The sequence below is a fragment of the Cydia strobilella genome, chromosome 7, assembly GCF_947568885.1.
Source record: "Cydia strobilella chromosome 7, ilCydStro3.1, whole genome shotgun sequence".
In the NCBI taxonomy this organism is placed as follows: Eukaryota; Metazoa; Arthropoda; class Insecta; order Lepidoptera; family Tortricidae; genus Cydia; species Cydia strobilella.
Window position 1 is genome coordinate 1,904,061 of NC_086047.1, and position 11,742 is coordinate 1,915,802.

Genomic DNA, 11,742 nt, shown 5'->3' on the forward strand with positions numbered 1-11,742 from the left:
TCTTCTGGCTTCACACGCTAAAGTGGGAGTACAGAATTGCAGCGAGTCGGTAGTAGTAGCCCATGGTTTTGGTAGCTGGAATTATAGGGGGCAAATTTAATGCTTGTCAACTTCCTCGAGAGAGGGACTTTTCTTGATGAATTCGTTCTTCAAGAAAAAGCCCAAAAGGAAGTGGACATGGCGGAGCCCCGAAACTATGTCAAAAAATGAGATCAATTTCATCATAACCGACAAAAAGCATATATTATATTCAGAGACGACTCAGTGATCAACACCGGTATAGTGATCACCGACTTGTTAGAAGCTCTCTGAATATAAACTATAAGCTCGAACGTGTCCGTTTGATGAAGTCCAGGCTCCGACCTAGCCTGCTCCAAACCATGGTAGGATCTGAAACATTCCAGTCGAACCTGGAGAACCGATTCGCTGGCGTGGAAAGCACAAATGCCGTTGACATAAACCAGACCCTTAAAAATGTGGTTGGAATCCTCAGGGACGGAGGTACGAAATTTTGTGAAGGACAGCGTAAAGCCGGGAGGTCAAAACTTTCGGAGGAAACCCTCAGGCTCACGAAGGAACGACAGGAAGACCCACCTGCCACTTAGTCACAGCGACGGGCTCTAAACAAGAAGATTGGCAAACTAGTACGACGTGATCTCCGGTGCTCCAATACACGCTTCATTGAGCAAGCGATTGAGCAGAATCGGGGGTCAGAAGTTTTTGTCCAGTCCCTTGGTAGAAGCCACCTGGCGAAGTTGGCCACAACTGTTGGGGCTGTTATATCCTCCCGGTCGGGGATTCTCTCTGAAATCGAATCCTTCTATAGCCAGCATACTTAAGTTTTTTGCCTACATACATTTTCATGACTTTTGACCAGCGGCAAACCCACCGGGATCGGTTACTTTCATTACGGACATAACTTCGTATTAGAAACGTCGGGATTTATAAATTAATTATTTTAATACGAGATAGTCTCGACCAAAGTCACAGAAAGATTAAATATTTTGCGTAGAAAACCACGTAACTAATCTTCATGCCTAAAGATCCACGGGAAGCAAACCTCGTATGTCCACGGCACGCAACCAAACGACATTTTCAATAGTCTAATGTGTTTAAATTTTATAAATATCTATCGTGAATACATAGTTAGGAAAATTGTAGAACCTTATTACACATACCTGTTATTCAGCACCCGTTTTCTTCCTAAATATTTACGCAAAACCGACGTTCAGTCACAACGCCATCGCAAACTGATGTACTGAAGGGAGTGGCGGCGGGGGGAGATACGAGGTATTTCTTTTACGAAATGGCGGTCGGGAGTTGCGAGGTTTTCTATTTTGCTTTTTAAACGTAAACGGTTTATTTTTGGTATTTAAGAGTTTTGCCGTTAGATGCGTCCAGAAAAGTACTATCTAAAAGTGTCAAAACATGATTTTCAAAAAAAATGGAGTTACGAGGTATGCGATTTAGGCCGACGCTATATAATATACTGTCACAACTTGAGTTAAGGCCAACAGTTGCAAAGCAAGAGGTATTGTGTTACTGGTTTATAACTTTATAACAGGGTTCATTTTCTCAAAAAACCCCGCATTAACCCTTTTCTTATCAAATAAAAAAAAAAGATGAGTTCAAACCTCGCTTGCGCCTGATAGAGCAAGAAAATGCTCTTGGAAAAAATACAAAGCGAAGGTATAAAATTATGTATCTTTTAAGATACATTGCCAAGAAAAGGAAAAAATTCGTAATTCATAATTTTGCATGTAAATAAAGGCGATTTATGTGGTGTATTTTTAAATTAACTACCGCCTATGTCAAAGTACGTGGACAATAGTTTTTATTCTATTTAAGAAATGTTTATTATAGATAATTTTTTTACAGTCAAGTGTACAAATATTTGTCGCTGACATAAGAGCTATGGGACATATTTTTGAGTATGATGTATGCACCCATATTTTTACACTTGACTGTACACAAAACGACGCTACGCTCGTACTCTGTCGTGATCCTCGAAGTTCTCCCCTGAATTAGTTCATGAGCTGTAATGTCTTGTGCCTTAATATAACCGCAAAAGTATGTAGCCAAATTACGAACTGTTCGTTTTTATAAATTTCGAATGGGTTTAATAATTATACCTACCAGTTTTATCTGTATATAAGATGAGTTTTTCTTCTTATCACCTCATTACAGTTTCAACTCTACCAAAGTCAAGGTAAGATCTAAAAAATTAATATTTATTACAAAAAATATTTCCCCTTTATTTTGCACAACTTAAACTCAAAAATAAGGAAACGGTAAAAGTTACAAATCTAAAAAGTTGATGTAACATAATGGCCGATTTATCGCTAAAAGTAGATCTCTTCCAGACAACCTTAGGAGGTGACGGAGACTATTGTAACAATCATTTTGTTTTAAGTTCAAATATATTATATAAAAAATATTTTCTTTTCAGATGTTTCTCCTAGCAGCCCTATGCCTAGTCGCAACCGCGCTGGCTGCTCCAGCCATCACAGAAGCACCACTAATACCAGAGGAGTTCCACATACTGTCATTCCCAGACATCACTTACCCGGACCCAACACTTTCGATGATGATGAGAACCCTGGACATGAGAATCGAACCGGAGCCTAAGGAGGAGTACACTGAGCCAGAGCCATATGAAGAGCTTAAGGAAGAGCTCCCAGAACTAATTGAAGAGCCGAAGGAAGAACTCCCTGAACCGTATGAAGAGCCGAAGGAAGAAGTCCCTGAACCATATAAAGAGACGAAGGAAGAACTCACTGAGATTGAAGAGCCAAAGGAACAATTATTAGAAGAACCAAAAGAGCCCCCAAATCTCACAGAACTCCCCAACCTTGAGGCCAAGCCTGAGTCCGTCCTGATCAACCTGGACGTCCCCAAGCCTCCATCTTTTATCTCCAACATCATCAATGCTTTTCCTAGCTTCAGCAGCATCCCGTCTTACATAAGTAACTGGTTCAGTTCTAGCCCCAAGATTATGTATTCTCCAATGTACTATGCTGGATACCCGGGTGCTGTGATCGTCGAGGCAATGCCTTAAAGGATGACTCACGTTAGACCGGGCCGTGACCGGGCCAGAGCTTCCGGTGCTTCGTTTTGTATGGAAAGCATCACGTGATCATCTGTCATGTCATAGAAAAAAATAAAATAAAAATAAAATAAAATATCTTTATTTCAGAACATTCAAAATTCCATACAATATTGTTAGTACCATCGTTATAGCTATGTGTTAGTAAATACATTAAAAATAAAAACAAAACTTTCAACAATAAAATCAAAATCCAATAAGTTTAAATAATGAAAAGTAAGCGCCGGAAGCTCCGGCCCGGTCACGGCCCGGTCTAACGTGAGTCATTCTTAAATCGTCATGTACAGTCGCCATCAGTTATATCGAAGCGGCCAAGGTGCTCAAAAATATCTGAACACGCACTTTAACGCCTTGAGAGGCGTGTTCAGATATGTGTGAGCACCTTGGCCGCTCCGATATATCTGATGGCGACTGTATTATTAGTATTATTAGCTGTGTAATAAAATGAATGAACTTTAGTACAAATTACTGTCTTATTTTTTAACATGTTCTAGAAAGAAAACTACACTCACGCCTATATGAAAATGGGCTACTGAATTTTGTATAGCATTTCCATACAAAGTGTTTCTTTTAACGATTGTACCTAGCATATCTTTACATACATACCAAAATTAATTATAAAATAATGATTACAGCCCACAATTCAATAATAATTAAAAATCAATCATGGTTACCAATTTAGACTGTGGTGAGAATTATCGCGCCATTGCAGGATGATAAACTATTAAAATATTAATTGCTCAAGATGAAAATTTTGCAGGACGGGACCAAGTCTCTCCCTTCTTGCTCCTTGTAAAACGTTGGTCTTAAGAACTGCAATAATTATACAAAAACAAATGGCACTAATGGCAGTTATAGGTCTAGCGTTTAACTAAGGTTGTTGGTAAGATGTTACCACAGGGCGGACACGCCATACATCAGAAATCACGTGCGTTTCTATGTGTGAACGGCACGTCTGTACGTTCCTGTGTTGTTGGACACTCAAAATGACAATAATATGCATATGCCTCTGTCTCCAGTCATCGCCTAATTTCGAGTAACAACCACTCACTTCGAAAGTCTATTGTCTATTAATTTATTATTATTACGGCCACTTATTGCACGTTCCAGGGTTAGCCAACTCGGAGATAACCGTTTAGTTAAATTCGGAGTTAATAGTACATTTGAACCCTGTAAAACGGATAACTCCGAGTTAGTTAGCTCAAGATAATAATAATAACTACGTAGCTAACCCTCCGTAGCGGGCGTAGCGGCGTATGTCGGCGCCGGTGGAGCGTGGGGCACATAGGTACATAATACTTTATCATGTATGGTATAGGAAACAGCACTAACATCATGGACCCTAAATATGGTATAGCAAGATAATCTTAATAAATAAATACTTAAAAATACCTTACAAAACTTAACATAACATAGTTTTGATTAATTTCTAAATTAAATAATCCAAGTATACTTCCATTACATACCAATTAAATAATCCAAGTATATTTACAATACGTTATCAATTAAAATAATACTTATTCAATATAAATAGCAATTCTAAGATCTGGCCACGACATTTTAAGAAATTGGCGCTACAAGACGATGTTCCTCGTTTGCAAAACAGATTCCTACTAGTTTATTTTTACTTTGAAATCAATTAATCTCTAATATACACCTAATAATAGAAGAAATCCGAATCTCATCACGTGGTTGTTGTGACACGTGACATGAGTCTAAAATAACTGTTAAGTTAATATCTTTTACCGCAAGATATGAAAGTTAAAACGCTATTAGATTTTATTAATTTCAAACGAGTTTTTAATTATTGTTTAAGAATTTGTTGTGTATATAAGATGCATCTTTCTCATAACATTCATAGCAGATTCACCTGTACCAAAGTCAAGGTAAGAAAAAGAATAGAACAAGTTTGGGAACAAATCAAATTATTTTATTAAATATTTTGATGTTTTTTTTTGCAAGCGCGCACTGCTTGCCCCTAGAGCTGGTCAAAGACGCCTAGTCTTACTAAGATGGCATATAGTCGAGAAATTCGGACGGGCACCGCCGTGGTGGGGTGGCCTAGGGGTTCATGGCGTTAGCCGCGATAGCTAAAGACGCCGGTTCGAATCCGGCCTTCACCACTGGAGGGCTTCGTCACTTTTTCTTTAATATATGACATCTAAGTATTACAGTTTTTAAAAAGAATAGAAAACAACTATTAAGAGGATAGTGGAAGACCGCTTCTTCACACAAACGTAGTCCCCATTTTCCTCCGTGGACATTGCCATTATAGAAAATATTTTTACACAGATGGATGTATATTAACCATGGTTAATATACATTCTCTTTGTTTTTTTTTAAATGTTTAATTACTATAAGAGTGAGAAGCTTTTAAAAATTTGTATGGTATTTGTTTTTCTCTCCGAACACTTATAATAATAAAAACATCGAAAAGTCAAACGAAGGGGCATAACTATATTTAAAATACATCAAATTGTATTTTTTTCCCATAATATCAAAATCCAGAGAGGAAAATAGGGACTATGACTTTATGGAGAAGCAGTCCTCCTATGGATATAATGAGGATTCATTATATTGTACGACCGCCAATCAAATAGAGAACACTTCAATCACTAAAATGACCAAAATGTTTGAATTGTCAAATATAAGTGTCGATAAACTGGGCAGTTGAAAGGTCTTCCACAAGTGCGAGTCGGACTCGCCCACCGAGGGTTCCGTACTTTTTAGTATTTGTTGTTATAGCGGCAAAAAAATCATCAGTGAAAATTTCAACTGTCTAGCTATTACGGTTCATGAGATACAGCCTGGTGACAGACAGATGGACAGACAGACGGACAGACGGACAGTGGAGTCTTAGTAATAGGGTCCCGTTTTTACATTCATACTACAAAAAAGATGCTTAAAAATAATTTATCGCATGAATTTTAGAGACTCACTTCGGGACGTTTTCCGAGAGAAACGCTTCCTTACATTGACAGGAATCTACATTTTAGAAGTAAGCTTATTTGTAAAAAAGCAGCCTTATTACTTTACAGCTCACTCTACAACAAAGTGCAATGCTAGGACTCAATATAAATATAACATTGTACTACCAAAAACAAACACATCCATATACAAAAAGAGCACTTTTGTAACAGCTATTCGAGTATTCAATAACCTTCCAGCTGATATCAAGGCACTTGAAGGTAACCGATTTAGGGTAAGGTTGAAAAACTGGCTACTAGAAAAAACATTTTATAGTTTGAAAGAATATTTTAAATATTAATTGGAATGTAATTAATTTGCAATTAATTACATTCCAATTTGTAATTAATCTTTGCATGTTATTTTAAGTTTAGTTCATAAGTTACTTAAGTATTGCATACCCGAAATGGGTAACTGTTGAAACAAATTGTAATTGTATCATGATTACCACCTACAAATGTACACAGTACTGCAATAAATCATTCTTATTCTTATTCTTGCCCTTTGGGTACGGAACCCTACAAAGAAGGCTTATTATGTGTGTGTTATTTCATTAAATATGGCTACGCCTTTTTCAGATGTTTCTCCTAACTCTGTGCCTCGTTGGAACCGCTTTGGCTGCTCCAGTCACCCCGGAAGAACCAATCATTCCAGCAGAGTCCCATTTTCTCATGTCTCCTTACATCGCTTACCCGAGGCCAATTCATTTGAGAACCCTGATGCAAGAAGCGGAAGCTAAGGAAGAAAATGAGCCTAAAGAATTGTCAAAGCTACCAGAAGACCCTGAACTTCCCGAACTTGAGGACACTAAGCCTATTTTGGTCAAACTGGATGGCAAGTCTCTCTCCTACTTCACCAACTGGATCAGCTCTTTACCTAGCTTCGATCTGCCAAGGCTCCCTTTCATAAGTGGTTTCTTCCCCTCCTCTAACGAAAGAGTTTGGGTGCCATCGTACTACCCTGGGTATGCTCCTTTGATCGTTAATCCAACTAAGCTTTAATTATTTCCGCCAATTTATGATAATGTGGGGAAATAATTATTGGAATAAAATTGCAGCTTTTACATGACTATGTTTTTTTTATTAAAAACAAACCCTGCAGTTTATTGAAAATAAAGGTTGGCAAAAACACGTATACTAAATTCGCCTTAACTAGCATTAAATCCGATATAAATTTCTCGTGGGATTTATGGATTATTCCAAACATTTAGGATTTAGTTTTAGTCTCATTTCCGTAATAAAAAAATGTAAAACGAACTGGGGACGGGTGGCATACACGATAGATTTTTAATTATTTAACGTTTTCACTATATACCGTTATTAACGTTAACGTTGTTATGGTTTTCACCATCTTTGATATCAAATTTCTATGCAAATATGCCGTTTATATATAAAGACACTGCCTCACTTTGTTCTGTTCAAGTCGGTGCAAGTTAGCTCAGGCGGATGATATCGATGTTCGCACGTATTTACGTATAATTATGATCATTTCATTTCGTAATGATAGCAGCGATTTTATTTTTAAGTTTTAGAAGAGAATCTTTTTCAAGATACCCCACGAAAGTTTATAAAGAATTTATAAAAGAAACACTACAATCAATCGATTTCACAATGATTAGGCTAGTTTTATTAGTGGTCACGTTTAAAGAAGTGTAAACATATACTTTTGAATGTTACTCCCTTTGTAATAAGGCGAAATATGTTAACATATCTTTGACGTCGACTGGTCATGTTAGCTAATATGCAGTATATTTACAACAAAATTTTCAATAAATGAGGTTTTAACTCAAAAAGAAATTAAGTCGTAATTGAAGTATCAGCCGTTTATTAATTTATTAAGTACATTAAGTATTAAGCTAAACCAGCTTTAGAAACCATCATACCACGGGGACAGGGTGGGCACAGGTGGGGGCGGCATGCGACTGGGGGCTGCCGTTGGAACGTTGATGGGCGTCGTGGTTGGGGCTTGAGTGGTCCCATCGTTCCAGTTGAATCTGTGGTTCCCTCTAGGGCTGTGTCGCACGGCAGCCCTTGGTGCAAAGGTCACCGGCGCAGAGGTCACCGGCTCAAATGTCGAAGAAAAGCTTGACACAGCACGGCCTCGAATCTCAGGTTCCTGCCATTGGGCCGGCTCCTCTGTGACCACGATCGGCTGCCTGTGGTGTTCGTAATTGTTTTGGTTGCTTGCCAAGTTGTCCCAATGAGGGAAGGTAGGAGGGGCGGGCACGCTCTTCCAGTTTGCTACTGGGCCGTCATATTTGGGGGCTTTTAGCACCGCATCCCATTGCTCCGCAGTGTACGGAGTAGGATTTTCCGCCCGCATTGGGCTCATGTCTCCATTATCGATAGGGGTAGGAGTGGTCGTTGTGGGTCTGTTCATGTACTTGTGAATGTTTTCTTCCCTCAACTCGATTTGTGCGGGCTGGTCCCGTCTTATTTGTTGGAAGTTGAACACCAGGTTGGTGTCTGGTCCAACTGGGTGATAGCCTGTATTATCAATCGGGAACGCATTTAAAGCGAATGCCGTTTTGGCCACTAACAGGCAGATTGTTAGACGCAACATTTTGCAGGCAGTCTGGAAAAAAATAAGTTACCTTGAAAGTTGTACCACAGACTACACAAAATAAACTGTTAAGAGTCACACGAACCCGCCGCCAAAAAGCTGTTCCCATACAATAGAAGTTACGCACTCCTTTTAAAACGACGCCCTTAAATCACATGAAACTTGACATGAACATTGACGTAATATACTTATATTATTATATCCAGTAGTTTTGGTTTGCTAAAAATTGTTATAGTTACAAAGAAAATAGACAAAGTTTTGTTCGTAAAATTTCTAATGGCTCTAATTTGTTTGTAATACTATTTCTATTAAAGCATGACAAGAAATATATGATCATTGTCAAGAGGGCGCTGTTATTCTCAATGTATAGGGTGACAGTTCAGTAAAGTATGAAAAAATTAGTTACAGTGAAATTCCGCAACATGGCGCGTGATCATATTTATATTCGGTCAGGCTTTACAATTTCTAGCACCGAAAACTAGTATCAGACATTAGATAATATGTGTAATTTTCAAGCAAAGGGTACCACTTTGTCACTTACCATGAGGATGCGCTGGTTATTCGTATAAAGAAACTAGCAAATTTCGTCCTTATGGTAAGCGACAATGTGGTACTTGAAAACGTCACAATTATAGATATGTTTCTTCAACGTTCATTTAAAATTTTATGTTACTATTTCAGAATGTCGTTTTAAAATCAGAGCGTAACTTCATTGAATAGCGGCGGCTAGGTTCGTGTGTTTCTCAATCACTAGCCAAACTCTAAGAAAATTATACAAATATATCTACTCTGGCTATTTTATTACTGCATAACACTACCGTACCTGAAACGCAGCTGCAACAACTGTTCCAGGCCACAACTCGATATTGTTTATAAATGGTCCATTTCTGTCAAAATAAAACTTGAATAGATTTCGCGTTTGCTTTTTCGTATGCTAATGATAATTGGGTACATTATTTATTTTTAATTGCCGCTGTAGATGCATTGAGAAACTCGTCAATGGGCGCAATTATCCGCATACCGAAATTTTGCTTAAGAAACGTTAAGAAATATACCTAAAAATTAAATTTGAATATATATTATTGTAACTCTACTCTTACACCTGCCCTGCTATTGTAACTACCCTTACCCTTACCCCTGCTACTTTGCTTTCCATATCCACAGGGTAATAATTGTGTTCTAAAAGTTTTTATATATGAAAACTATCACAACCTCATTTAAGTGTTACAACGTGATATGGTCGACTTTAAATCGGCATATCACCGTACCTACACAGGCTCCGATGGCACGTAGTCCGGATGGGGGAAGATCGCGCAGTCTGGAGGGCGTACTCTGGAGTACCAAGTGGCCGAAGACCGTCTGGACGCCCTAGGTACCGCTGGAGAGACGAAGTGTAGAAAGACCTCAGCGAACTCGGCGCCGTCGACTGGACAGAAGGGGCTTTGGACAGAGTAGCATGGCGGTCTTTGGTGTCGGAGACCAAGGTCCACTTCGGGTCGTCTCGCCACAGCAGTAAGTAAAGTAAGTACACGCACAATATCGTCTATCACCAACCTGTCAACCAAACATTTCAACCAGTTGGACGGTTATATAGTTAATTTTTTTCCAAGTCTGGTTTGTTGGTTAATAGTAAGGCATTCCTGGCTGTAGGGTTGATGATGGGGGCTAGACGGAATAAAACAGATACCTTGTAATTATAATTTTATAATACTTTTCCATATAACAAAACAATTAGTGACAAATAAATTGCTATTTAAATGGTTAGAATAAATTACATATTCCAGAGCACAGACAGTATAATATGATAATGTAAGTACAACCCGGTCACAATATCTGTGCACCTGACCTCGTGACGTCATATCGGCGGTCTGGGTACGGTGTGAAAAAAAGTTTTTTCGAGAAATGTGGAGGTGTAGCGGCAACGAAGATGCTAACCGTACTGTCGCACCGGGGAGTGCGCGGAGAGGTGACAGGGGAAGCGGGAGAGGCGCCACATTCCAGCGAGGTGCACAGATATTGTGACCGGGTTGTACATTACTCATAATTTAAGATATTAAAAAGTTTTGACTGTGCTTTTTAGGGTTCCGTACCAAAAAGGTACAAAGGAATTTTTTGCACACGAACACTAGTCAGTATAAATTAATTCCCGTGGTAGTCGCGGCAACAAGTCGCCATTTTGACGTCACTTTAGGGGCCCTATTTGACTCAAGAAAGTAACAGAGGGTCACCATAGTTACTTTTGCGATGTCACGGCCTGTCATATTTTGTAATTCGATATGTTGCCTTATGGTACAGTCGCCATCAGATATATCAATATCTGAACACGCACTCTAACGCCTTGACAATAGAGGCGTGTTCAGATATTTATCAGCACCTCGGCCGCTCCGATATATCTGATGGCGACTGTACCTAGTCATGTCATCTGATACAATATCGAGTTAAATAGGTCCCTGACAATTTGCACGGTGTAATGAAGAATTATTGGCCGCGACATAACACATGCACCAACTTACAACTATGTTACTGTGGAGCATCTACAGCCAGTATTAAAATTACAATATTAAAATTACATTAGGGAGGCCACAGGTGACCCTCGCGTGGGCGGCTTTCTCGCGCAAAGATTGGCCATAGCAATCCAGCGCGGGAATGCCGCCTGCGTGATGGGCACCTTGCCTAGGGGGCAAAATTTAGAAAGTCATTTTATGTAAGTATTTTTAAGTTTATTTTTACTTTTTTATATTAATTATAATTAGTGTCTATTATTATAAAGGTCCTTTTTTAATTTTGTGGCCGATTCAGTAATAATTTTTATTAGTGCCGTTATAAGCTGTAAGCAATTCATAGAATTCCCTTAAAAAAATCAAAAGACGGCTAAATTGTAAACACATTTGATGCATCATGAACCATGGTTTGGTATGACAGATGCGTCTTTGATGTCTAGGTATTGTTTTTCACAGCTTAAAAGTAAATTAAAATACCGTCAACCGGGGTGAATAGGGATGGCTCGGGCGGGGTGAATAGGGACAAAATTTAAAATGTGATTTACCTGACATTCTGTTAACAGCTACCCACTTGTATCATACCAAATCTACTATTATTTTCAATCG

At 38.7% G+C, this 11,742-nt stretch overlaps 1 protein-coding gene, 1 non-coding gene and 1 pseudogene across 2 annotated transcripts; 2 read left to right on the top strand and 1 right to left on the bottom strand.

The window, feature by feature from the left end:
- The first annotated feature begins 133 nt into the window (after positions 1-133).
- Positions 134-839, top strand: LOC134742768 (uncharacterized; annotated as a pseudogene).
- A 4,317-nt stretch (positions 840-5,156) lies between these two features.
- Trnas-cga (transfer RNA serine (anticodon CGA)) lies at positions 5,157-5,229 on the top strand. Its single transcript has one exon. It is a non-coding gene; the product is annotated as a tRNA-Ser (tRNA).
- Positions 5,230-7,939: 2,710 nt separating this feature from the next.
- On the bottom strand, positions 7,940-8,677 carry LOC134742770 (uncharacterized). Its single transcript, XM_063675956.1, has one exon. It carries the CDS (start codon positions 8,633-8,635, stop codon positions 7,940-7,942), a length of 696 nt encoding a protein of 231 aa, XP_063532026.1. The 5' UTR covers positions 8,636-8,677.
- Between the last annotated feature and the right edge of the window lie 3,065 nt (positions 8,678-11,742).